We start from the raw sequence: 26,391 nt of genomic DNA on the forward strand, positions 1-26,391 counted from the left end.
ACTGGTAGGTCCACTATCCTGTGCATACTGGATATTTTCTTTATTTGACAGCCATTGTTTCCTTACCGTTTGCTACTCTGTATTAATAATAATAATAATTAGTATTTTATATAGTGCTGACTCTTGTGCATAGACAAATCAAAGTGCTTTCACATCAGTCATTCATACGCATGCATAAGTCTGATCTGGAGAAACTGAATAAAAGGAAGAGGCAGGGTAGGGAGGTCATCTTGGGAAGAGGTGGGTTTTAAGGGCAGTCTTGAAAGAGCTGAGTGCGGGACCTGACGAAGTGAAAGAGGAAGTTCATTTCAAATGCAAGGTCCAGAGACAGAGAAAGACAGCCAACAGTGGAGTGTTTGAATCTGGGTATGCGTAAACAGAGCGGATCTGAAGCTGATCGTAGAGAGTGAGATGGGGTGTAGAGGTGAAGGCAGCCACACAGATAGGAAGGAGGAGATTTGTGAATACATTTATAAAATAGAATGCTGATCTTGTACTTTATTTTGTGTGAGACAGGGAGCCAATGGAGATGTTGCAAGAGAGGATTAATGTGCTCAGATCTTTTCTTTCTGAAGACAAGGTGGGCAGCAGAATTTTGTATGTGCTGAAGGGATTGAATGGATGAAGCAGGCAAATCAGACAACAGAGAGTTAAAAATTAATGTTGTTCAACTTTGTCTGCTTTAATCAGAAAAAAAGGGTTTTGCTAGCTTCATGTATTGGCATGTCCTTATCCAAGGTTATTGGGAAGAGTTAGGCATCAGAGCTCATGCACAAAGCACTTATCTTTGTGCTGGGTTTCCATCTGGTTCTGCTTAATCTTCAACCTTACTTTGTTATCTTCTGTTTACTCGTTTAGCTGTGGGTCTGTCAGACCCATTCTTGCTGAAGAAGCAGTTCACCATTTCTGTTTGTTGTGGATCTGTCAGACCCATACTCACTACAGTCAATCTAGTAGTGTTCCTTATCAGTATGTTGAAGGTCTGCGGGACCCACATCAGTGTTTTTTAGGGGATGGGATGATGCACACAAACCCAAGTTTGTCTTCATGAAACATGGTGTGATGTCAAGTATGACAGATGCGGTTCAAGCTAGCTTGGATAAAATAGGCTAAGTAAACAGTGCACATTTTTGTGTTGACAATATATATCTATATATCTCACTCTAGATAAATATATATATTGCATTATAGAAAGTGTAGATCTGTGAGATCCACAGACTTGAAATAGAAGTTACTGTTTGCAAGATGAGCATTTTTTGTGGTTGTTTTTGTTTGTGATGACTTAGAACAAGAAAAAGAAGAAGAACTTTCAATAAGCAGAACTATCATTTTGTAGACTTTGGCTTTCTTATCAAGTACAAAATGTAGAGTCATTCATTTTTGCTGTGTGTTTAAAAAAAAAAAAAAAAAAAAAAAAAAATATATATATATATATATATAAAAGAAAGTAGAAATATACTATTCTTGTTTTCATTTTTCAGACTCACAAAGAAAGGAGGCAATCGATGCAGAATGGTTGGCACACCAGCTGGAGCCAGTGATTAAGCAAACCATTGAGCGATTTGTTGACAAGGTTCTAGCACCCCTTCAGAGCTCTGCTGATCTGATAGAAATGGCAATGAAGACAAAAGGAATCACGGAAGTAGAGCATCAGTCTTCAAAAGAAGGTCTGTTCAAAAGGAGCAAAACGTTATTACGGCATACTTATTAATGCCACACAACAGTAATGTGTAGCAAATGGAACAAAAAAACATAACTGGGTTCAGAATTTGATTGGGTTGCGATGTTTGAAAAGGTTATGACAAATCAGGAAAGTTAAAATAATGACGAGGTAGATGTTGGTTTAGATAGCCAAGAGAATCGTTATATAGCATACAGTTTGGAAGTTCATTTATATTAATATTTTTTTTGGAAGCTCTAAGCAATAAATAAATGTGTTCTTACAGATAAGCTTTGTCTTCCAGTGCACAATTTTTTATTTGGCTCTGACAAATGTATTAATCCATAATTATACTTGATTGCCAACAAGTATACTTTCCTGTTGATAGTAAATCAATCTAAGTGTTTTATCTTCACACAGCAGAATTTATCCACATTTCATCCCTTACGCTTTAGGCTTCAGCATGAAAGACAGAAATAAGCACTTCAATTTTTAGTTTCATTTTCAGTTTTGAGGGGTGATGTGAAGGAAACTGACCTGGATAGTCAGGAGTGGTGTTTTGGTCCTCACTTTTGAAGAGCCTGATAGTGTGTTGGGTTATGCAAAGGTTAGGCATCTCCCCCCCCCCACCTCCCACCCCCTCCCACCATGCACCTCCCCCCTTTTTTTTTAATAATATTTTTCCAGATGTAGTGTAGCATATATGGACTTGTCTACACACTCTGACACCTTGAAACTGAATCTGGAGAGTCATTGGGGTGCTGCTGCACATAAATAGTGTTCACCAGATTCCACCAAGTCTGTTGGTTGTGTGTTGAAACCAGGGTCTCTGCAAATGCTTTTCCTGTCCATTGTGTAATTTTTTTTGTCTTTCCATCGTTTTCTTTCAATATTTGGTTTAATATATTGCTGACATGAAATCATTTGGCGTGTGGACAAGAACTAAGTCATCTTGATTTCAGTTCCGTGCCATCAACTCTTGTTCCAGATCAGGCAGTGGATTTTGATATGCGGCAGAAGAGCAAGCCATTTCAGATGCAGGCCTCACCCAAACACCAGCCTACAGAAGACATCGACAGAACAGTGCAGGTTTCTGGGGGAGATGTTGCCATGAATGAAGAGGTGATGCAACTGTACTTTGAGAACACCCGCTTATCTGGAGGAGGGCCCATCTTCAGAACAGAAGTGAAAGAAGATGCTAAGGTGACCCTCATCACATTTGAGGAGCAGACAGGTGAGAAATTAATCTGACAGGAACAAAACTACTTCTCTTGTTGTTTTAGTCTGTGAGAATTTTTGGTTCTTGAGATCATGGATTATATCATTTCTGTAATTAGAAAATTCATCCAACAAATACAGGAATACACAATCAAAGATGAAACTGAAGGGTCCATTTTTTAATATTGAAAAATCTTGACTAGAAAATGGCAACATTTAAAAACAAAACAAGAAACAAACAAACAAATGAAACCTACAGTAATATGCAATAGACCAGCTCAGAGATTTAGTTTGACAGCATGATCATCAGTAAGCTTGTTATTTCTTTGAAATATTTCAGTTTTGTAAGGAAAATAAGACCAAAGTATTATTCATAGACAAGTTGACAAAGACATATCAAAACTGATCTATTTTTCATGATTTTTATATTATCAAGAGACAGTCCTAAATAAAAAACCTCTGGAAGAAATTTTGTGGAACACATTGATAATTAAAGACCTGAAAGATAACTTTTCATACAATTTATATGATCATTCCATCTTCTGTTTCTTTTCTTTTTTATCACATATTTATCAATTATCAACCATATTTTGCACACTGAAAAAGCAGTATAAAAACATGCAGGCAAAGTGTGATATCAGGAGACAAGTTTTCACCTGGCCATTTGCACACATGTACTTTGTATTTTCTATGCACATGTGCAGGCACACACACAGACACACACACACACACACGAACACACACACACATACACACACACACACATGCACATGGCTGAATGAATAGATACACATGTATATGCATGCTCATAAAAAGACAGCATACAATACAACACACACGCACACATTATTATTCATAACAAAGATAATGGTGATGCTGACATTGTTAATGTAGTTGATATACGTCTTTCACTTCAGCTGCTGACCGAGTGCTTAACAGGTCTCACAAAGTCTCCAGCACCAAGTTGAGCGTCACTCCTTACAAGCCAAAGGATGCCGCTGCCTGCACAAAGATCAGAGTGAAAGGGTTGACTTCAAAGGTCTCTGAAGAGATGCTTCAATTGTACTTTGAAAATCGTGGCCGAACAGACGTAGTGGAGGTTTATATGTTTGCACACAAAGGAGAGGCAGTTGTGGAATTTGATAATCCGGCAGGTATGTTCAGTGTTAAGATGTTGGCTGTTAAGTCTGTGTTCTTTCTTTAATGTCTTTTCACCTTGAGTGATATTAGACGTGTCATGTGTGTGTGTGTGTGTGTGTGTGATTTGTGGTTTTGGATGGTGGTTAAAGAAAAAAAAAGATAAACTAGAACAATGGAATAAATAATTCGTAAATATCTGTGCAACAGCAGTTAACAACATAAACATCAATAAAAACTTTTGAAAATTCAGTATCGGAAGATTGCATCACAGAAACACTCCTATTGGACTATGTAACAGGGATTCAGCAATTTCAGTCAACAGTAGTTGGTTGGACATTATTTCCTTTATGTTTTGTTCTGAAAATGTTCAAAGTTTACATGACTTTGGAGGTAACCTGACAATCGTTTGACACTGAAACAAAGTATGATTTCTTGTGATCTGTTTACCACAAGCACATTAAACGTTTTTGCTAAAATTTGTCTTGAAAGAGTCTAGTCTTATTCAAGACACCAGAGAGGTTACCAGCCTGTGATAGAGCGATGGAAAATCCATCAATTTGTATCATGTAATTTCAGTTGTAAACCCCTTTTCCTTTGGGTATGAAATCCTGCCATCAGCACTAGGTTGACATCTGCTCCATATTGAAGACTCAAGAAGTCTGCAACATTCTGAAACTGATTGTTTGATAACTATTTCAAAAGTATTCTCTATTTGTGCACTCTTTTTTTTTTTTACTACTCTGTGGGCCATTTCATTTCCTTTTATACCAGTATGAGAGTGTACCCAGCAAAATTCAGTAGTTGAACCTTTGGCTGAAAGAATGTACAATAAATGATATATTTAAAAAATCAGTTCTGGTTGAGTTTTTATATCAAACAGTTCTAATGCATGAAAGAGTGATTTTGAGTCAACCAATAAAACCAGTAAGTCTGTGTGTGTTTGTGTGTGTGTGTGTGCGCGCGCGTGTGTGTGTGTGCGTGTGTGTGTGTGTGTAACATGCGCATGAGTGTAGACCAGTACTTTGGATGCTTGTAAATCTTCTGGACTTAATGTTTCTTTTCTTTTTCTTCATGTGCCTCCTTTTTCATTTTTATCTCTTCTTTTCTTTTCTCAGTCTGTTGTAAAATGGTTTCTTGATAAAGTCGCTCAGTTTCCTTAATATTTCAGCTGTGCAAACCGTCTTGGCCCTCAGCCATAAGATAGGAGGCAAGTCTGTGATGGTGACCCCGGAAATCACCCACAAGGCCATTCCTGCCAGCCCAGCCACCAGCAAAACTTCCAGCACTCCTGCTGGCGGAACCCAAGGCCATCCCATGCCCACACCACAGACATACACGGTGGAGGTTCAAGGCCTAGTGCCTGTCACCACAAAAGACACAGTCATGTTGTACTTTGAGAACAAGCGTCGGTCAGGCGGGGGAGTCATTGATGACCTGCAGTACGTGGAGGGATCGGGTGTGGCCAGTGTCACTTTCAGGGACGCGGAAGGTGAGTGATAGTGTTTTGTTGTGGCAGAGTTGTGTTGCATTATGCTTGTGGGATGACATGTTGTATGGCTTATGCATTCTGTTGTAGTGCAGGTACAGGTACAGGTAGTTTTTTTCCATCCACTTTGTAGAGTGGTGGTGTAGTGGTAACGCGTATGTCTAGGAAGCAAGAGAATCTGAGGGCATGTGATTGAATCCTACACTCAGTAGTATTTCCCCACCCCACCCCACCCCCCTGCTTTAGATCTTGAGTGGTGGTCTGGACGCTAGTCATTTGGATGTGATGATAGACCGAATTCCCATTTGTAGTATGCACTTTGTGCATGTAAAAGAACCCATTGCAGCAGAAGGGTTTCCCCTGCCAAAATTCTGCAGATAAACCCACTTTGATAGGAAAACAAATACACTTTCAGGCAGAAAAAAGAAATTAAAAAAAATGCATGGTGCTGCTCTGTACCAACATGCTCTCCCTGGGGAAAGCAGCCTGAATTTCACACAAAGAAATCTGTTGGGACAAAAGAGTAAAACAACACAACACAACACAATACAACACAACACAACACAATATAATACAATACAATACATGTATGATAGTCAGTCGTGTCCGACTATGACCATCAGGGCAGCAGAGAAGGCAACTGCTGTCCGGAGTATCTGGGCTAGAATTTGATTATAGTGGAGAGCGTCTTGCCCAAGTTACATCCCCACTCTCTCGGCCAATGCAATGCAATACAATACAATACAATACAATGCTTCAAAAGGAAAAAAAAAAAAGTTTCTGGGCTGTGATATTGTCACAGTCACAATTTGTTGCAATGCCATAAAGTTGAACGTTCTTCTGCATTGCACTTCGTTGCATCGCCCGGTGTTGTGTTTTCTTAAGTTGAAACATAGCATGTTCATTTCCATTGCTTTTTGTCGGGTCTTGCTATTCCTCGCCCCATGTGTCAGCCGTGTTAATCCGTCATCGCCTGTTAACAAGAGAGAAATTTCATCAGACAAAATTTCACAGAGAACACACATTGATACCAGACTGTTGGGTTATCTCCTTTGAGGTTCTTACATGAGGAAGGTTAAAGCATGGCCTTTACCGTTTGCATCAGTGTTGTGTCTTTTGTCCATCACACAGACATATGCGAAAACATTAGATGTATCTTAAAGAACTGGATTGTGGATCCAAGTTACTATAAAACAGATCACATTATGTAGCATGCAAGAGGGAAAACTAATGTCACTCAGTGTCATTCTTGTCACTTAGTGTTTTACCTTACTTCTGTCAGTTTCTTGCACAATAAAGAAAGGGGGTGTGCTGAAGCCAGCTTTGTATGTAATTAGATTTGTTTTAGGGTGTTTGGGGGTTGTTGTTTTTCTTACTATCATATGTAGCTGTGTTTAGCATTTCAGTGGAAGACAGACAATGGTAACGCAGTTCATGCTAGTGAGGTTCTTGTTTAGTCTTTGGGGGAATTTTTTTTAGAGCTCTTGCTCTTGTTCTGCAGCATGTTTCATGTAAGTCAGGCATGGGTTTGATGGTCTGAATCCTGGTGCACACTTGCAGAAGATCACATAAACTCGTAATGCATGTTAAAGTTCCCATGGTTCATAAAATCAGCCTGTGTGGGTTACATACTGAAGAATGACAATGCCCAGTATGTTCCACATGAAGATACAAGCATATAAAAGTGTACTGCTGTGTAAATAGCATTGTAGACATGGACATACACCTGCAAATTCCACTTACAATTGCAGTTGCTGGTCTTGTATCATGAAGCAATGTTTGATACTGTCAAAAGGTGAGATGCAAAAGCACTTTCCTTGAACTGTTGACATTGAACTGTGATCAAGATGAGATAAGTGATAATTTTCAATAAACCCCAAGCATGCATTAATCAAATTTGCACTAAAAGGATTGGTAGTCCAATAGTTTATGATGCATACATCACTATCTACACACACACACACACACACACACACACACACACACACATTTCTTTCCTCTTCATCACCAAACTACCTGTGAAATATGGTCTGACCCAATCCAGCAATGACTCGAGTGCTGCAGCAACAACACCGGATCGACAATAAGATCCTAAGAGTGAGCAGAGCCTCGCCACAACAGTCATCAAGGTCAGCAGGTTCTGCAGGCACTGCTGCTGTGTCGGCATCAACAGGACTCACCACAGTGAGCGTTCGAGGCCTGCCTCCCTCGACGAGCACGGATGCCTTGATGTGTTATTTTGAGAATAAGCGGTCTGGAGGAGGTGATGTGAAGGAAATTCACCTGGATAAACGGAGCGGTGTTTTCTTCGTCACTTTTGAAGAGCAAGAAGGTTGGTATGCGTTTAAGTTTCCTTGTCTGCGGCGAGAGTTTTTGTCCGTTTGCCTCTTTCTTTTCTTTTATTCATTTATCTTTCTCTCTTTTGTACACTTTTCTTATAATCTTCTTCCTTTTTTCCCTGTTTCATCTAAATGTTTTGGAACTTATCCATGCATGGATACATCCATATGATAGAATACTCACAAGAATATACATATATATTAAATATGTAGATAGATAGATTGATCTCTCTCTCTCTCTCTCTCTCTCTCTCTCTCTCTCTCTCTCTATATATATATATATATATATATATATATATCAGAAAAAGCATCTGTACATATGCATGTGCACAAATATTTCTGTTTATAAGTAAACATACATGCACACTTATTACACACACACACACACACACACACACACACACATGCATGTATATATGTGTGTTTATGTGTATACACATAGGTCCATGTACAAATGTGTGCACATTTCACACATGCCATTCACACAAATCTGTGAATTCAGGTACTTAAATGTGTGTGCACTTATTTTCTTTCTCTAGTGTCTTATGTTTGCATTCTGAGTTTCCCCTGCCCCCAGTTTTGTCCCCCTTCAAGCTCACCTTTCCAGTACCCAGTGTTGTTTTTCCCCAGTTGCTGCAAGAGTAGCTGCACGTTCTCACATCTTTCAAAATCAGACGATGGATGTTCGTCTGGAAGAGCCACCACAGCCGTACACAGACCGAATCCTGCTGACCAACTTGCCTGCTGTGAGGACCACGGATGAGCTGAAGTATTTTGTGGAGGCCAAAACCCAGGTCTCTGTCAGCTCCATTCTCTTTGGGGATTCTGGGGACGTGGCGGTCATCATGTTTGAGTCTCACATTGGTAAGTAGTAAACTGGAACGCTTCGCTTCGCCTTTAAAATGTGCAGACAGACCTCAAACTGACCAACAAACCAGTGGCAGCAGCAACAGAAGGTTTTAATAGGCACTGCAGTTGCAACAGTTGTAGGAATAGCTGCAGCAATGGCAGTTGCAGTTGTTGACATACTGGTTGTACGGGTAGTCATAATTTTTGGTCTATAATACTTTCGTGTATATTAGGCACACACCCTGAATTCTTAAAAATAAATAAATAAATTAAAAAATCATAAAAAATACTAAAAGTAAATTGCACTTATGCATTTGGTTTGGTCAAATCATGAAATGTAAGAATAACTATATAACTATGACTGATCAAATCTTACAGTTTTCATCATGGTGGTGTTTGTATGTACATAAAATGAAGAAAGGAAACATGTTTCTAGGAGGTTCAAGGTTAATCAAACAATACCATCTCAGTTAGAGCAGGAATCATTGATACCTGATGAGAAACCACCAAAAAGGTGCACTTACGTACAAGGTGCATGAGTGAAGGTTGAGGAAAAAAATATTGCCTTATACTGTGAAAGTCAGAAAAAAGGTGTTAGTCATTGTTATGGTAATGTAGTAGTACATAGTGACTGCAACAGTTGTTTTAGTATTTATGGAATCAGTTCTTTGTTCTGTTAGTTGGTTTGCTGATACATCTGTATCTTTTCTTTGCAGCTATTGTTGTCTTTTTCTCTGTCTCTTTCTCTTAGACTGTCTTAAAAATCTTTTTTTTTTTTAAGGAAACATAAATTCCATTGATATACTGTGTGTCTATCATCTACTTAATATACATTTTCATGCTGGTGGTCTTAGTGTTTGGAGTATGGATAGCATGTTAGGGTTTTAAATGGACCTAGTGTGTTTGAGTGCATGTGTGTTGTATTGTGTCATTTCCACAAGTGCATTAATACACAATGAAAAGGGTACAAGCAATGAATATAACCCATAGTGTTGACAAGGGCATGACAATTGTTTTGTTGTCCAAACCCACATTTTCACATGCACACACATAAACATGCACATGCCAGCCTGTGAGATAACCTCAAATCGTTTATACATGTACACATGTGGATATGCCTATCATATCCACATTCTACATGGATGTCATGCCTGCACATGTGTCCTGAATATGGAATTAGTTGTTGGTTATTGAAGTCAAAGACAAAAAAAGTAAATAAAAAATAAACAGGTAAACACAAAATCTGGTTAAAATTGAATATGAATAAAAAAAAAACCCACATTTTTTAAGTTGATTGTCAATTTCTAAGATTACCTTTTTTTTAAATATGGTACTAGTGGATGAGGGTGATGGTATAATTCTTCTTGTCATTTAAACCAACTTTTGGGGTTTATGGTGCCAGAAGAAAATTCTGCATCCATGTTTGGATAATGATCAATGTCTTGCAGAAACACCACTTATGCTCAAAGTTGATATGTGTTTTTTAGATATTCAGAAATAGCAAACTCCAGAGTGACACTTGGCATATTGTATTTGTAAAAAGAACAGTTGATGAATAGAACTTCACAGAGCTGAGGGCAAAGAATAAGGAGAATATCTGTATAAAAAGAAAATAAAAAATCCTTTTTGTTAAAATTGCACAGAGCATAATAAAGTCAAGTGTACTGTCAGTGGTACATAGCTTGTTATTACCAAACATCACAAGTTCTGGGGAAAGTCTGGAGACAGTGACATCACAGGTATTTGGAAAACCCTGCAATTCCTTCCAGAAATTTAGAACTACGCTGCAAGACCAGAATAGGTGTTAAGTTGTTGTTGTTTTTCTCCAGCAGTTTTGCAGAATATTCAGCCTTACACTGTCTTTATCACTGTGTGTCTGTGTTGCTGTCTGTCTGTCTACCTGTCGTTCTCATGCACCATTCTATCTGGTGAACCAACAAAGTAACTGAGTAAACCAACAAAGTAAGTAACTGACAGCATGGTTTGTAAGAATTATTTCAGTGTATTGTGAGGAGATTTTCTTTCTGCTCCTGAATACAAACACTGACATCCAGGTTTTACAGGGCATGTTTAGAATGAAGCCGATTTTCTTTCTGTTCCTAAATACATACACTTACATCCAGGTTTTACAGGGCATGTTTAGAATGAAGCCTGAGGTTACTGTGGACATCCTCCAGAATTTTGCTAGCCTCCCCATCCTTTCCTGTTTAGTTTGCTGCCAGATAAACTTACCTGTTTCTAGACTATGTGAGGAAATTTGTTCACCATAATAATTCTTTAAAAAGAAATCTACAGTTTAACATACTTTAAAGAATAATGAAGAAATTTTCTGGTGAAGAAAGAAAAGTTGTATGGTAATTATAATAATTACTCACAGTCATATTCCTATTTCATTTATCATGTATTCTGCAGTTGACTGTGTGATGATGGAGTTGATATGATAGACACATAAACTGAATATCCATACTCATGTTTACTTAAAACAATACCCCAGAAAAGGAGTTTTGAGAACATTTGTGATTTTTCTCCGCTTTCAGGATTCGCACGTGGATGTAATTATTATTTACTTTGTTATTTGTGTAGTCTACAAAGTGACATGCATGTTCAGGTTTTGATGTATGTGTGCAAATATTCACAGTGGTTCAATTTATGAGCCTTAAGAACTTTTAAAAACACCTCTAGTTTATGAGAAAGCGACAGTAGCTTTACTAGTTCCCTCTTCCCCTCACATTCTCTAATTCTCTGCACCAACACAGATCACAAAGAGGTTCAAGCTGCTCTGACCAGGAAACCCTTCAAGGGACACGCACTGAGTGTGGACTCCATTCCCCAGAGCTGCACGATCCTGGTGAAGAACTTGCCAAAGCATCCCCCCGTATCCAAAGAATTGCTGATGTTCTACTTTGAAAACCCAAGAAAGTCTGGAGGAGGAGAGGTGACAAATGTAGAAATAGACAGAGAAGGACAGTACGCGCTGGTTACCTTTGCTGATCCTGAAGGTGAGTAGCAGTGTGTGAGACAGAGAGAGAGAGTGAGATAACGATAGAAGGAAAGTTGAAAGTCAGACAGTTGTAGAAGTTGAGAAAAAAAGAATGGAAACGTGTGACGCATTTATTGTTTTTATGTATGGCGTGCTCAGCTTACATGTGTGTACCAGGCCAGGTCAAGGCTGAAAACAGGCCAGTCACATGTCGAAAGAAATCAACTGTGATCGCAGGGGTCCTGAAAACTAAATAATCAGGCAGGAAAAATTAGGCACAAGTAAGTTCTTCTTCTTCTTCTGCGTTCGTGGACTGCAAAATCTCACGTTCACTCGCATATACGCGAGTGGGCTTTTACATATATGACCGTTTTTACCCCGCCATGTAGGCAGCCATACTCCGCTTTCGGGGGTGTGCATGCTGGGTATGTTCTTGTTTCCATAACCCACCGATTACCGACATGGATTACAGGATCTTTAACGTGCGTATTTGATCTTCTGCTTGCATATACACATGAAGGGGGTTCAGGCACTAGCAGGTCTGCACATATGTTGACCTGGGAGATCGTAAAAATCTCCACCCTTTACCCACCAGGCGCCATCACCGTGATTCGAACCCGGGACCCTCAGATTGAAAGTCCAATGTTTTAACCATTCGGCTATTGCGCCCATCACAAGTAAGTTCATATTTATAGATTCTGAATCCATCCCACAAACTTATTCTATCCCACATCTACAAGCCTGCTACAACACCCCTGGACCAGCGCTACATGAGACCATTGCAGAATAAACAGAGTGGTTCACTAAAACAGCGAAAATCGATGGAGTATTGTTGATTAATCAGTCCAACAAAGCTTCATTTTCATGCTTTGGGGATTCGCAAACAGATCAGTTTAGAATGCCAACTGTTCCAAGCAAGAATGAACGAAATTAGAATAGTTTGTTGGTGCAAGAATACTCATACTTTGTCCACAGGGGAATTTATCATGGTACAAGTTAACTCATACCTGGAGTAGAATGAGTTAACTTTTCACAAGAGAATGATTCATTCTTTTCTTTACTGACATGTTCCCTCCCTTCAAATCGAAACTGGTTTAATGAAAAAAAAAAAAAAAAAAAACTTAAAAAGGAATGAAAAGACAGACTTTTAAAATGTTCTGATTACATTCATAAATAATTGATAAAGCAAAAGCAGTAAGATGAACCATTTGCCTTTTTCTTGTTGGTGCAGTAGATATGGTGAAAAAAATCCATATTCTTCAAGTAATGTGAAAATATATCTTGGTACAAACCCTGTTAACAACATTTTCACACCAACTCCTTTTTTTAATTGAGATCTTCACATATCAGAATTACATTGCAGATGTGAAAATAACTGTCATTGTTATACAAACAGTAAAGAGTGGTAACTCTCTCCATTACACAAGGCACACAACCTCAAGTCAGTGATGCTTACGCCACCGACTCAGCCAGCACACAGGTAAATAAAAGGTACATTGGAACAAACCCAGACACTTTACTCAAAAAAGGAAGCGCCGGGCCTGTTCTTATACCAATCATTTGACATGTGCACACAGCAGCAAAGACAGAAGAAATGTGCGAACACAAATTAGCTTTTATTCAAGACTGGCATAGCCTCTTTAATCCTGAATAAGCCACACAGAACACATGGACAATACAAAACAAATACATGGTTGCCTCGGTAGTTTATCCACTGGAAATTATACAAATAATGAGGCAGGAGACGACATGATTAACAAACAGTAAAGAGTCATTGTTATACTTCAACACCAATTTCTTTCACCATGTGTGCTGGAGAACTAGGCCATATTGACACGTGTGGCAAACAGAGCTAGCGGGTTGATGTGAAGCAATCCATCTGTTGGCAAGTTGATGACTTGCTAAGCCTAAGTAACAAAACGCCTGCACTCCGGTTAGAATGCACAAGCCACCCATAATGGTTAGTTTTATACAGGTGGTTCTATTACCAGTGGAAAAAAAATATCTTGGACCACATATGCTGTCCATACTAAAGAAGCATTATGCAAAGTTGGAACATAAGTATGGCCCTTAGTAAAAAGTGAGTTAAAAAAAAAAGAAAAAAAAAAAAGCAAACCTCAAATTAACAATGATTATGCATAGTGCTACGAATCTTCATACAGCAAGCATGATAAGTTTCCATTGACTAGTTTCATATTACATGAGCAGTTACATCTGATACATGTCTTGATAATAGTATTTATGCGATTTTATATTTTGTGGCCTTTTTTCAACTTTTGCAGTAATGATGACATAAGTTGGCCTTTGAATTGTCATTTCAGTTATGATTGTCAGATGACCATTCTGTGACCTGTCTGTTTCCAGTGGCAGTGCGGGTGTCTGCTGCAGCCCGGGAACTCAAGTTACACAGCTCTGTTCTTGCAGTCAGTCTGTACCTGGAGTGCTTAGGTGTGTCAGGAGGGAGCACAGAACTCACAGCCAGCCTCCCCCCTCAGCGTCCTCTGTCTGAAAGTCACTACCAAAAAATCAGCCATCTGCACAATTTGCCAGGAGCCATGCAAGATCTTCAGGATTCTCTGGCAAATCGGCATGCTCGTCTGGAGTTTGGAGCAGGATGTGGTTTTGTGGTCTGCACACTGACACAAGAGGTTGACAATGTCCGACAGTTGGCCAGAAGTTGGGAAGATGATGTGGACAGAATCCTAGACATCCACCTTCAACCCATCTTCATCCATCAGCTGGAAGTCACTCCTGAGGTGTTCACCCACGCTGAAGGGCGTGCTAAACAAAAGGTCACTGGTGACAGTGGAGTGAATCTGAGTTACGATGCAGGTAAAGAGCTTCTGACTGTTGTCTATAAAGGACAACAAAAAAGAGACATTTTTGAAGAAATCGTTGATATTGTAACAACTGTCCAGAGTGAGGTGAACATGAAAAAACCAGAGCAGGCTGAATATATCCGTCTCAGCAAGGAGAAACTGCAGTTGCTGAAGACACACAAGACAGTTCATGACGCTAAAGAAAAGTATCCAAAGCTTAAGATCATTTTCAATGATGACAACAAATACCTAGAACTGAAGGGTGCAAAGGAGGAAATCCAAGATGTGAAACTCAGGATTTACACGGCACTCCACAGCATTGTATCCCTTCAATATACCTGGCCTTCTGATCTTCACAAGCAGCTTTTGGAACTTCCTGTTGCCAGAATGACTGTTGAGTCACTGTGCATAGAACGAGGCCCAGACGAAGTTGTTGAGTTCACTCCTGATGGTTTCCAGGTACACTCTTTTGATACAGAAAGAGCAGAGATGGTACAAACCATAGCTATTCAGGCTGTTCAGAAAAGAGTTATCAGGTTTGATGAGAACAGCAGACATGCTACCAAGTGTCAAGAATGGTCAGAATTGAAATGTTCTGTTGTGATAAACAGTGAGGAACTGGTCGTGATGGATGAGACCACAGAGGCCTTGACTCTTGTGGGCATTGGTCCTTCTGTTCACAAAGAGTACAAGCGCCTCTTGGACTTCCTTGAAAAGAATGGGGTCAAGCAGCAGGCACTTCAGCTTCCACGTGCCTTGCATGAGTTGTTCAGACCCTACTTTCTTGACAGAGTACTTGACATGAGTCTCAAACAAGATGACTTTGTTTTTGATCCTGATAATGACCAGATCATCATCAGTGGTGATAGACTTTGTCTGGACACAGCTGAGGGTATCCTCCACACCTTCAAGCAGGAGATCACTATGAAAAAGGTGACCTACACAGAGCCTTCAGTGGAAGAATTTCTGCAGATGCCTGCCTGGCAACGGAAGCGAAAAGACATGGCCATCAATGACAAATGCTTGGTGCTTGATCCAGAAGAGTTGCCTGGCATGTATCAGGAAGAGACTGGTGTGAAGGAAAAGGAAGACCCATCTTTTCCCTTGAGTTCCTCTGATAGGGATGCAAAGGCATCAGGTGGAATCAGCATGGAGCAGGCACAGAGTGCTTCCACTTCAAGTTTATCATTAGATGTGAAGGAGGCAAGACGTCACATGAAAGGTAAAAACATTGAGCTTTTGAAAAACATGTTTGTCATGTTTGTTTGTGTCCATGTCATTGGCACAAGTTTCTGTCACTTTACATGTGTCACAAAATCGGAAAGTGTGCCGTTATGGACTTGGTTGTTAGGTCCACCCCTCTAAATGCACACTGACCACTTCGATGACAGCCCTGATTCACCCCTCTGAACACAGCCCTGATTCACCCATCTGAACACAGCTCTGATTCACCCCTCCTCTGAACACAGCTCTGATTCACCCCTCCTCTGAACATAGCCCTTATTCACCCCTCTGAACACAGCCCTTATTCACCCCTCCTCTGAACCTAGCCCTGATTCACCCCTCCTCTGAACCTAGCCCTGATTCACCCCTCCTCTGAACCTAGCCCTGATCCCCCCTCTGAACACAGCTCTGATTCACCCCTCCTCTGAACATAGCCCTGATTCACCCCTCTGAACATAGCTCTGATTCACCCCTCTGAACATAGCCCTGATTCACCCCTCCTCTGAACATATCCCTGATCCCCCCTCTGAACACAGCCCTGATTCACCCCTCTGAACACAGCCCTGATTCACCCCTTTAAACACAGTTCTGATTCACCCATCCTCTGAACACAGCCCTGATTCACCCCTCTAAACACAGCCCTGATTCACCCCTCCTCTGAACACAGCCCTGATTCACCCCTCTGAACACAGCCCTGATTCACCCCTTTAAACACAGCCCTGATTCACCCCTCATCTGAACACAGCCCTGATTCACCCCTCTGAACACAGCCCTGATTCACCCCTTTAAACACAGTTCTGATTCACCCCTCCTCTGAACACAGCCCTGATTCACCCCTCTAAACACAGCCCTGATTCACCCATCCTCTGAACACAGCCCTGATTCACCTGTCCTCTGAACACAGCCCTGATCTGAACACAGCCCTGATTCACCCCTCTAAACACAGCCCTGATTCACCCATCCTCTGAACACAGCCCTGATTCACCCATCGTCTGAACATAGCCCTGATTCACCCCTCCTCTAAACACAGCCCTGATTCACCCATCCTCTGAACACAGCCCTGATTCACCTATCCTCTGAACACAGCCCTGATTCACCCCTCCTCTGAACACAGCCCTGATTCACCTATCCTCTGAACACAGCCCTGATTCACCCATCCTCTGAACACAGCCCTGATTCACCCCTCTAGACACAGCCCTGATTCACCCATCCTCTGAACACAGCCCTGATTCACCCATCCTCTGAACACAGCCCTGACTCAACCCTCTGAACACAGCCCTGATTCAGTATTCTGCACACAATATTAACACTAACAGCTGCTCGTGTTACTGCAGTGGGTCCTGAAATGTAAGCACCCACTCCATCAAGACAAGAAATGAAATTATAAGAAAATTATTAGTGTATTCTGGAGAGCCAAGGCTCAGGATAGTGTAGAGTGCTACACAGAGTGGGAACCACCCTCCATATTCAAGCAGATGATGCTGATCAAGAGCGGCCACATGGGTAAAATGGGCAAAGGCAGAATTTCAAAGGGTTTAGAACTGTGCCTTGCTGGCCTTATGCCTTTGTCCCACTGGCATACCTTTGTTAAGCTTCCAGAGTAAGAGACATGAAAGCACCATGGTTTTGACAGATTCAGTCAGCACTTGCTGTTCAAACTTTGTCAGTGTGGTCACAACTGACTCAGTGCTGTGAACAGGTAGCAAAAAAGTTTCTGTGTTCATGATATTTAATAGAAGTTGTTTTCTTACTTTTTGTAAATCACTAAATGTATTAATCAATAAACAACAACAAAAATATTAATGTTTCCAACATATTTGAACTAGCAACACATGTCTGAATAAGTGACATATACCTGTGCAACCTTCTGTGGAATGAAATGTAATTTAATCGGTTTCTTGATTTCTGTCCACAGTGGGAAAACCTGCCTCGCCCACGCAAGCATTCCAGCGCTGTAAGTAACTAGAGTGAATTGCCACACTGTCAACACTAACTTTTCTTGGGTGTTTGTTTTTGGCTCATGTGTACAAAGTGAGTGAGTCTTTGTGATAAGCATGTTTCATGTGAGTGTGTTTGTATATTTGTGTGAGTGTGTGTGTGTGTGTGTGTGTGTGTGTGTGTGAATGGCAAACCTTTATAGCTATATTAATTTTTTTTCCAGTAAATACTTTGTTGACACCAAATTTTGCTTTTGAATAGAGGCAAACGGATTCTTCCATACATTCCTTTTATAATGACAGTGCACTGTCAGGAGGAGCATAGAAAACAATATTTGTTTTTCACAGCTTTTTTATCTTACAGATTGACACTTTGATTAATGGCACTCATTTTTATCATTTTCAGTTTAAAAAAACAGTGATTTATTCTGCTTATAATGGAAGTTACATTGCTGCATTTTCTGCCATGACCTGCACAATTCTGCCATATAATAGGATATTTTTTTTTAAAAGATCTCACTTATTCAGCATCAATAATTTTTTTTAAAGAATGATCAGGACATAGAAATACAGTTGTGTTTTACACTCACGGTGGAGGCTTTAGACTGTTTACATTAACTTGATATGATTTTTTTTTTTTTCTGGTGAAAGCTGCATTCTTGGTGACGGTTAGCATATTTGTTTGTGCATTTTTCCTGCACACATTCCCAATGAAATGTGTTTTAATGACACCACAGAAATCACAACTTATTCATCTTATGACCAGAAATAGTCAAATAAGACCAAACGATGTAAATTGTTATTATGATAACAGCCATACAATTTGTTGCCTTTTTTTTAGAAAAAAAGAAAAAGAAAAACAAGAATGTTTGCTGAAATACGGCTATTCAGAAAGTATTTGAACAGATGACTTTCAAATGAAATGAATGAATAAAAATTTATTCTGGTTCTTCATCCACCATTTTTCCGGCATGCTAGTTTCTGTATGGTTTGTTCAGGATGAATTTCAAATGTTTGTTATGAAATTTCCAAGTTGGAAAGCCATGATTAAGTCAGGAAAAGGCTACAGCATTGATAGAATCAGTACTAACATTGCCTGCACATTAAAACGGTGAAATGTTGATCAGTATCTTAGAGGAAGCATTTACATCCCAGCACACAACTTTTAGTCCACCAATTCAGATGGTAAACAAGTGGGTTCATATCTGATACCCATCCTGAATAATGATAACACTAAATAAAATTTTAAAAACCCACAAAAACTGAACATCAACGACAACCAATAAAGAACACACACAAAAAAGCCACTGATATTTCTTTACAGGTTATGACACTTGCTGACCAGAACTATTGTGGGTTTTGCCGTGAGTTTGAATAATCAGGTTGTCTGAACTTTATGATGTATACAACTCTGGCTTTTGATCTCATACGCATGGGAAAAAAGTCAGTAGCAATCAAACATGAGCCAAATAAGCTTTGCTTCTGTTGTTAGAAATTGCTTTCTTAAAAAAACAAACAAACTATTCCTCATGAGTTTTCAGATGTTGAAAAGTCCGTAGCAATCATACATGAGCCAAGTAGGCTTTGCTTCTGCAGTTAGAAATGGCTTTCTTGAAAAAAAAAAAAAAACTATTCCTCATGAGTTTTCAAATGTTGGCTGGTCTGTCTACAGTGCATGTGCATGCTTCACTTTGTTTCTCTCTCTCAGAACAGTAACTGTTCTTTTATCAGACCCATTTTTTGAGAACACACGGGGCCGTGTGGCCAAGATATATGTGGGCCTGAACAAGACTGCAGTGGACAAAGCAGACAATGAGCTGTTGCAGTGTTACAAAGAGTCTGTGGTCACCGTCAGTGAAGATAAGCTGAATCTGAGCCAATGGGATGAGCTGAGTGTGAGTATGAACTGCTTTAGGCTTGATTATTGTACATGCAAGGGAGAATATAGACAAGCCACATGTGTAAAATACAAAAGAAATCACACAATCTGTCAAATGAGCACAGCCCATGCCACCCACATATACTATTTTATTTTGTATGAAAAGGTTGACTGCAGGTGTGAGTTTGAGAACTTTCAAAACATTACGGTACTGAACTCACCTATGGTTCAACACAAAATAAATTGAGGAAGCAATACATTTGAGCCACAGGCAAAACAATAAAGCATAAAAACAGAGACATTGTCATTGTTTTGCCTGTGGATCAAAACCTGTCACTTTCTTGTCTTGCTTTGTTTTGAAACCTATGTTCATGTATTTTATGTTATTTTATTTTTTGTCACACAGTCAAAGAAACATTTTTATTTAATCTTTTCATCAGTCCCTTTTATAGGATGAAAACAAAATGAATGTGAATAATTTATCTTTATTATCAAGCCAATTTTCATGTGTTTCCTTTTTTCTTTTTCCCCAGCTATACAGAAGAAAGTTACTGTGATTAATAGCATCATGAATGAGCTGATAATAAACAGTGCTAGTTTAAAAGTTCTTCATTTGAAACAAATCAGTAAAACTGCTCTTTTCAGGTGTAAAATCAAGGAATCATGAAAAACTATAAACACTTTGATATATGAACATTATGATCTATATTTTAATGTTTTAGTTTTCTTATGTGTGGTGTTTTTTTTGTGTGTGTTTTTTTTCCTTTTTTTTTCTTTTTACACACTTTGATGGGTAAACATTTCAGTTTATCCATATTTTTTCCTTATATTCCTTTTTCTTAAAACCATAAAAAGCAAAGCTTTTTCATTTACAAAGCATTTTTCTCACTGCTTCTAGAAAGAAGTAGATATTTCCGAACTTCTGTTTAACAAAGATTGTTTCTTCCTAACTCTTGTTCAGTAAAGAAGGACCCTTCCCAAGACATGAGTTATGCTCAGTAACGATGGACTGTACTCAAGAGTTGTTTTTTAAAGAAACACCCATCTCAAAAGTTCATTAAAGAGTGTTGGCCTAGTGGTAATGCATCTGCCTAGGAAGCGAGGGAATTTGAGCGCACTGGTTCGAATCCCAGTCGCCAGTATTCCCCCCCCCCCCCCCCCCCCACACTAGAACTTGAGTGGTGGTCTGGATGCTAGTCATTCGGATGACATGATGAACCGTGGTCCTGTGTGTAGCATGCACTTAGCACATGTAAAAGAACCCATGGCAACAACAGGGTTGTCCCTGGCAAAATTCTGAAGAAAATCCCACTTCCATAGGGAAACAAATAACATTGCAGGCAGAAAAAAAAGGGTGGTGCTCTCAGTGTAGCAACATGCTCTCTCTTGGGAGAGCAGCCTGAATTTCACACAGAGAAATCTGTTGTGACAAGAAAGAAATAGTACACTATACTACAATACAGTACACTACACTACACTACACTATAATACAATACAATACAATACAATACAGTACAGTACAGTACAGTACAATACACTACAGTAAATAGACCCTTCTCAAGAGTTGTTCAGTAAAGATGGACTGTTCTCAAGAGTTGTTCAGTAAAGATAGGCACTTCTCAAGAGTTGTTCAGTAAAGGTGCACACTTCTTAAGTGTTCTTCAGTAAATATGGACCCTTTTCAAGAGTTTTTCAGTAAAGATGGGTACTTCTGAAGAGTTGTTCAGTAGAGATGGGCACTTCTCAAGAGTTGTTTCGTTGAAGATTGGCACTTCTTAAGAGTTGTTCAGTAAAGATGGACACTTCTCAAGAGTTTTTCAGTAAAGATGGACCCTTTGTACGAGTTCCTCAATGAAGAAGGACGTTTTCAGTTTTGAAAGACCTGTCCCAAGTGTTGTTCAGTGAAGAAGTGCCCATATCAAAAGTTGTTCAGTAAAGATGGGCTCTTTCCAAGTGTTGTCAAGTAAAGAAGTGCCCATATCAAAAGTTGTTCAGTAAAGATGGGCTCTTCACAAATGTCAAGTAAAGAAGTGCCCTTATCAAAAGTTGTTCAGTAAAGATGGGCTCTTTCCAAGTGTTGTCCAGTGAAGAAGTGCCCTTATCAAAAGTTGTTCAGTAAAGATGGGCTCTTCACAAATGTTGTCTAGTAAAGAAGTGCCCTTATCAAAAGTTGTTCAGTAAAGATGGGCTCTTTCCAAGTGTTGTCCAGTAAAGAAGTGCCCTTATCAAAAGTTGTTCAGTAAAGATGGGCTCTTTCCAAGTGTTGTCCAGTAAAGAAGTGCCCTTATCAAAAGTTGTTCAGTAAAGATGGACTCTTTCCAAGTGTTGTCAAGTAAAGAAGTGCCCTTATCAAAAGTTGTTCAGTAAAGATGGGCTCTTCACAAATGTCAAGTAAAGAAGTGCCCTTATCAAAAGTTGTTCAGTAAAGATGGGCTCTTCCCAAGTGTTGTCCAGTGAAGAAGTGCCCTTATCAAAAGTTGTCCAGTGAAGAAGTGCCCTTATCAAAAGTTGTTCAGTAAAGATGGGCTCTTCATAAATGTTGTCAAGTAAAGAAGTGCCCTTATCAAAAGTTGTTCAGTAAAGATGGGCTCTTTCCAAGTGTTGTCAAGTAAAGAAGTGCCCTTATCAAAAGTTGTTCAGTAAAGATGGGCTCTTTACAAGTGTTGTCTAGTGAAGAAGTGCCCTTATCAAAAGTTGTTCAGTAAAGATGGGCTCTTTCCAAGTGTTGTCCAGTGAAGAAGTGCCCTTATCAAAAGTTGTTCAGTAAAGATGGGCTCTTTCCAAGTGTTGTCCAGTAAAGAAGTGCCCTTATCAAAAGTTGTTCAGTAAAGATGGGCTCTTTCCAAGTGTTGTCCAGTGAAGAAGTGCCCATATCAAAAGGTGTTCAGTAAAGATGGGCTCTTCACAAATGTTGTCCAGTGAAGAAGGACCCTTTACGGGAGTTGTTCAGTAAAGGACACTTCCCGAGAGTTCTTTAGTAAGGAAGGCCCTTTCCCAAGTTTTGAACCTACGTTCATATTGCTGTCTACAATATGAATACAGTGCCGTCCTGTTTTGAAAGTGAATTTTATTTTGGTTCATTTGATGCAGCTTGTATGTTTTCAGTTTTTAGAGCTATGATTTTGATGTTTATTTTAAACAAACCAACAACGAAAATAATGGGCATTGCATGGTAGCTTTCTTCCCAGTATCTTATCCTTGCCCAGATTGGGAACATAGACATGTTCATTTTCAGTGCTTGGGCCATAGTGTCACTTACACCCTTGCAAAATACTGCAATACAGTAAAGTACAGCACAGTAAAGTTCAGTACAATGCTTGCAGTGTGACTCAAAGCAACTTGGCACCATCCAAAGACATGCCAAATCATCACACAATTAAAGTATGATAAGATGAATAAAACGCATATTTCACCACTTTGTTTCCAGAAAAATAATTTGATCAATGCTTGCCGAATAGCCAAAGTGGATATCACGCTGAATTTTGACCTCGGGCGATTGACGCTGCATGGCTTCCTGGAAAAAGTGGACAAGATTCCAAAGCACTCAATCATAAAGGAAGCTGAGAAAGGAGTGAAGGAACTGAAGCATGCAGAATTGATCTCTCAGCAGGTATGTCTTACACTCCTTATTTTCAGAGATTTTTCCAAGGTGTTAAGTGTTTATTTTCACCAGTAGGAAACATGTTTTTCATGTTGTTGTTGTTGTTGTTTTTTGTGTGTGTCTTTCATTGTTTGACCTGGCATTGTTAAAGCAGCTTAAAATCAAGAAATTTGTTGATGTTGGTTGATATGGCTCATCACAGCACATGTGTTTGTACATATAGGCATGCATACATATGCACTGATACATTGTACACACACACCATGTGTGTGTGTGTGTGTGTGTGTGTGTGTGAGTGTGTGTGTGTGTGTGTGTGCATGTCCATGCGCGTGTGCATGTGTGTGCATGTGTGTGTGTGTGTGTTTGTGTGTGTGGAGAGCAAGAGAGAGAGATCAATTGTTCCAGAAAATATATTCATCAGTGAGGTAAGTTCATCACATGCTGGGTACTGTTTCTTATTTCTCTGTCCCATTAATGGAAAAAGACATAATATGTTTATGTAACATGCACCATGAAAAAATTCTTCCAGCAAACTATATATGTTTATTGTCCTATATAATATTCAAACAACATGTTGCCATGATAAAAGGTAGAAAAGCCAAAACTGCACTTGATAAAGCAATCTACATTAACTCACTCCATACGAATGGCGAAAGAGACGAAGTTGACAGCGCATCACCCCAATTACCATCATCAAAATATTGCAAGTGGAAGGCTCTTATACTGAAGAGGTTTGTTGACAAAGAATACCACAATTCTGACGACGGAAGCTAAAGGTTGGGTCATTCAGACACCCACTGGACATCCGAGGGTCTGTGTAGAGGAGAAGAGAGGACTGGCCGTACTGAGTTAGTTAACAAAAGGTGTAGTGCAGTGCACAAAATGCAGCAGAGCATGTTAGAGCGCAGTGGACTGATTTGCAAACAAATGCAACATTATACAGTTCTTAAAGCAAGACAGCACAGCACAGTCCATGTTTCAGTTTCAGTTTCAAGAAGGCGTCAGAGCATGTGGACAGTTCCTTATACACCACACCTCACCTGCCATTGAACAAAAACAAACATAAACATATTAAATGGTGCAGATACCTGGCCTTTGCACAAACCCAGTGCGTTGATTAGGCCATGAGAGTCTGTCCCAGGTTTGCATAAAACATTAACATAAAAAGACATGAAATAGCAAGACAAAGTAAACAAATAAGCAAATACATTAGAATATAGTGAACAGAAAGATATACATGGAAGGCAAATGATTTGAATAAAAACAAGAATGACAAGAGAGGCAAGGCCTTTAAGACTCACTTGTGATACACTTTAAAAAAAAAAAAATCTAATTGTTAAAATGTGTTCTGTATTTGTTATTATAAAGCTTTGCGTTTAAAAAAAAAAAAAAAAGTCCTAACCAGATTCCAACCCCGCGTGTTCGGGTGAGAAGAAACTGCCTTATCCATTACACTATCGTGGCTCCTTAACTGATGTTCTAAAATTTAACATTTGAACATACTTTTTTAAAGGGCGATAAATCAATTGCCGTATTTGCAGTGAGAACGCTGTTTAAATCATATTATTCTGGTGTATCTTGGGCATTCAAAAAATCTTTAAGGGCAATTAAAAATTCTTTTTAATGGCTATCGCCGCAATCACACTGCAACATTTAGCTGTTTTCACTAGATCTAGATAGATGTACAGTTTAGTTATACCCGCCGGGAATGTAGTACGACACGGTCGATTCAGTTTCTCTTTTATGTTCATTCTAGTTTTATAGTTTTAAAGTTGATATGAAAATTTAGTATTTTGTTAAACTAATAACATGTAGAGCCAAGTACAAGTACTTCTAAACGTCATAAGAAGTGAAAAGGACTTCATTTTCAGAAAAGTCAAGACTGGAAATTTTTTCCTTTCATCGTGATCAATTCAAGGGTATTAACTTGCATGGTTTATAATTTTTAACTGTGAATTCCGACTGATTCTGTGGATATTTTTATGGCAGTTTGGTGCATAATCCAGTAAATGATGAGGCGTTCACAAATCTTTCTCTGAATAAATATTTAACGGTCTCCTTCTCGCCCATGACCTTCTGGGTTCAGCCAACAGATCTGTAAAGTCCACTCATCGTATTGATTTTAGTATTTTCCGAAAAAGACCACATGGGCGAATGAACATAGTGAAAGCCCTGTACACTGAGAGTAAAACACACAAGCTTTTTATGTATTGAGTATAATTTCAAAATGTAATGTTTAAGATGAGAAAGATCAGTTTAAATCAACTAAGTCCCCTATCATTAATTACAGAGTAATTTCCATTTTTTACTATCTGCACCAAAACGTTTGCAAAATAAATAAAACTTCCATGCTTAGCAAAAGAAGTTCCTGTTTGAACAAATTGATAATAATGACTGCTCTTGTTGTTGTGTCAGAATATCAGATCAAAGTGCCAAGTTTAGAGAATACAAAAAATATAAATATAACAGTAAATGCAGTTTGCATATAATTAGGCTTCATTCTTTATTTTTTTGTGCCCATCCCAGAGGTGCAATATTGTTTTAAACAAGATGACTGGAAAGAACTGAATTTTTCCTATTTTTATGCCTAATTTGGTGTCAACTGACAAAGTATTTGCAGAGAAAATGTCAGTGTTAAAGTTTACCACGGACACACACACACACACACACACACACACACACACACACACAGACAACTGAACACCGGGTTAAAACATAGACTCACTTTGTTTACACAAGTGAGTCAAAAATGGGCCCTGCTCAGTGAAACCATGCACACGCACACACGTAAGCGGCTGAATGCACCCCCCCCCCCCCCCCCCACACACACACATGTGCACACACTGACACAAGTGAGTAAATGCACACCCACCCCACCCCACCCCCCCCCCCACACACATGCACATGCAACAACTTGCAGTCTCACAGACATGATGGTCTAACTCCCAAGCAAATGTATCAGGCTCCACATGACACATTAAAAGCACATAAATTCACACACACACACACACACACACACACACACATGCACACATAGACATATATGTTGTCTGCAGTTAGAAGACAATACAACCTAGGACAGCACAGCAAAGCTTCAACCCTGCACAGTACAGTGTATATATGGTGGACTGCATCCAGTGGAACAGCTAATACAGCACACACAACATGGCCCAGTTCACCGAGACAAATCAGCATGAAACGATCACATTATATATTAAACCTATTTGAATTCATACATCTGTCTATCTCTCTCTCAATA

General features: G+C 39.4%; 1 protein-coding gene across 1 annotated transcript in view; it reads left to right on the plus strand.

The window, feature by feature from the left end:
• The window catches only part of LOC143293736 (uncharacterized), a 52,686-nt gene that overhangs the window by 8,655 nt on the left and 17,640 nt on the right, over positions 1–26,391 (plus strand). The window contains exons 5-15 of the mRNA XM_076604942.1: positions 1,482–1,667; positions 2,649–2,894; positions 3,796–4,032; positions 5,187–5,507; positions 7,549–7,836; positions 8,474–8,707; positions 11,449–11,691; positions 14,037–15,713; positions 17,631–17,669; positions 19,384–19,547; positions 22,959–23,141. Of these exons, the coding sequence (XP_076461057.1) occupies positions 1,482–1,667; positions 2,649–2,894; positions 3,796–4,032; positions 5,187–5,507; positions 7,549–7,836; positions 8,474–8,707; positions 11,449–11,691; positions 14,037–15,713; positions 17,631–17,669; positions 19,384–19,547; positions 22,959–23,141 (3,818 nt within the window). The remainder of the gene's footprint in view (positions 1–1,481; positions 1,668–2,648; positions 2,895–3,795; positions 4,033–5,186; positions 5,508–7,548; positions 7,837–8,473; positions 8,708–11,448; positions 11,692–14,036; positions 15,714–17,630; positions 17,670–19,383; positions 19,548–22,958; positions 23,142–26,391) is intronic.

The sequence above is a fragment of the Babylonia areolata genome, chromosome 19 (genome assembly GCF_041734735.1).
Source record: "Babylonia areolata isolate BAREFJ2019XMU chromosome 19, ASM4173473v1, whole genome shotgun sequence".
Lineage (NCBI taxonomy): Eukaryota > Metazoa > Mollusca > Gastropoda > Neogastropoda > Buccinidae > Babylonia > Babylonia areolata.